The sequence below is a fragment of the Lycium barbarum genome, chromosome 3, assembly GCF_019175385.1.
Source record: "Lycium barbarum isolate Lr01 chromosome 3, ASM1917538v2, whole genome shotgun sequence".
NCBI classification, from domain to species: domain Eukaryota; kingdom Viridiplantae; phylum Streptophyta; class Magnoliopsida; order Solanales; family Solanaceae; genus Lycium; species Lycium barbarum.
The window spans coordinates 111519102-111520142 of record NC_083339.1 but is presented as its reverse complement, the minus strand read 5'-3'; the positions used below and the strand labels follow the sequence as shown (position 1 = coordinate 111520142).

At 33.3% G+C, this 1041-nt stretch overlaps 1 protein-coding gene across 1 annotated transcript; it reads right to left on the bottom strand.

Annotated features, from left to right (window-relative positions):
* Positions 1–249: 249 nt before the first annotated feature.
* LOC132631136 (uncharacterized) lies at positions 250–585 on the bottom strand. The gene has a single exon (XM_060346736.1). The coding sequence runs from the start codon at positions 583–585 to the stop codon at positions 250–252; it is 336 nt and encodes a 111-aa protein (XP_060202719.1).
* Positions 586–1041: the final 456 nt, after the last annotated feature.

Genomic DNA, 1041 nt, shown 5'->3' with positions numbered 1-1041 from the left:
GAAACAAAGAAACGAATTTAACCCCTACATCTTAACTCCAACGTCTTTAAATCTTTATTCTTATCATTCATTTACAAAAGCGATGAAGAATTTTTTTTTTTTTTTTTTAAAAAGGCAAAAAATAAAAACACTTTAATTCCCAAGAGAGAAATCTCCGCAAGCAGAGTACTCTGCTGCAGGATTAAGGGAAAACAAAAACCTCGTTAAACCTTGAACTCTGAACTCTGAATAAATTACAGGACAGAATAACTATGATCTGTTCCTAGGAGTGATCTTGATGACAAGACCAGGAAAAACATCATCAGGATCATGAATATGTGGATTCCTCTCAACAATATAAGGATCACCACACTTGTCACTTATTGTATGTAACGTTTCACCTTCTCCAACAACATAAATTTCATCACATGGCCGGTTAAAGAAGTGGTTCCCTCTAATCACAGCTCCATCTGTTGAATAATTATCTTTCACTGAGCTAATTAAAAGCAGACCTAATATAACCATAGCACAGTACAAAGAAGCTGCATCTGCTATGGCTACTATTTGTGATTTTGTGGATTTTCCTGCTACTAGAACGAAAGCCATATTAATTACTTTAGGTGTGGAAAATTGAGATTTGAGAGAGAAAAGGGGGAAGGATGAGTTTTTTTTATCAAGTTTAGAAGGGATAATATAGAAGAAAATTTTATGAAGCACTAAAGTTTGGGATTCTAATTTGGTTTCGGAGGTGGAGTTGGGTGTTATTTTCAGTCGTGTTTGATGGTTAATGGTTTGGGCAGTTGAATTCAAAGTCATCAACTGTATAGTTGATCTTTTATTTGGTGTACTTATGAAATATTTGACTGATTAAACGCGCCTTCTTCCTGCTGGATTTATTTTGGTTGGAGAAAAAAAAAATTGGTGGTAGAATTAGGTTAATTTCTCACATAGTTCTTTAGCTTATTACTTTTTTTCTATTGAAGTTATTAAAGTAATTGTTGCAACTTTAAAATCACTAAAATAATGTGTGTAGCTTGTTAGTCAAAAAATGAACTTGGCCTA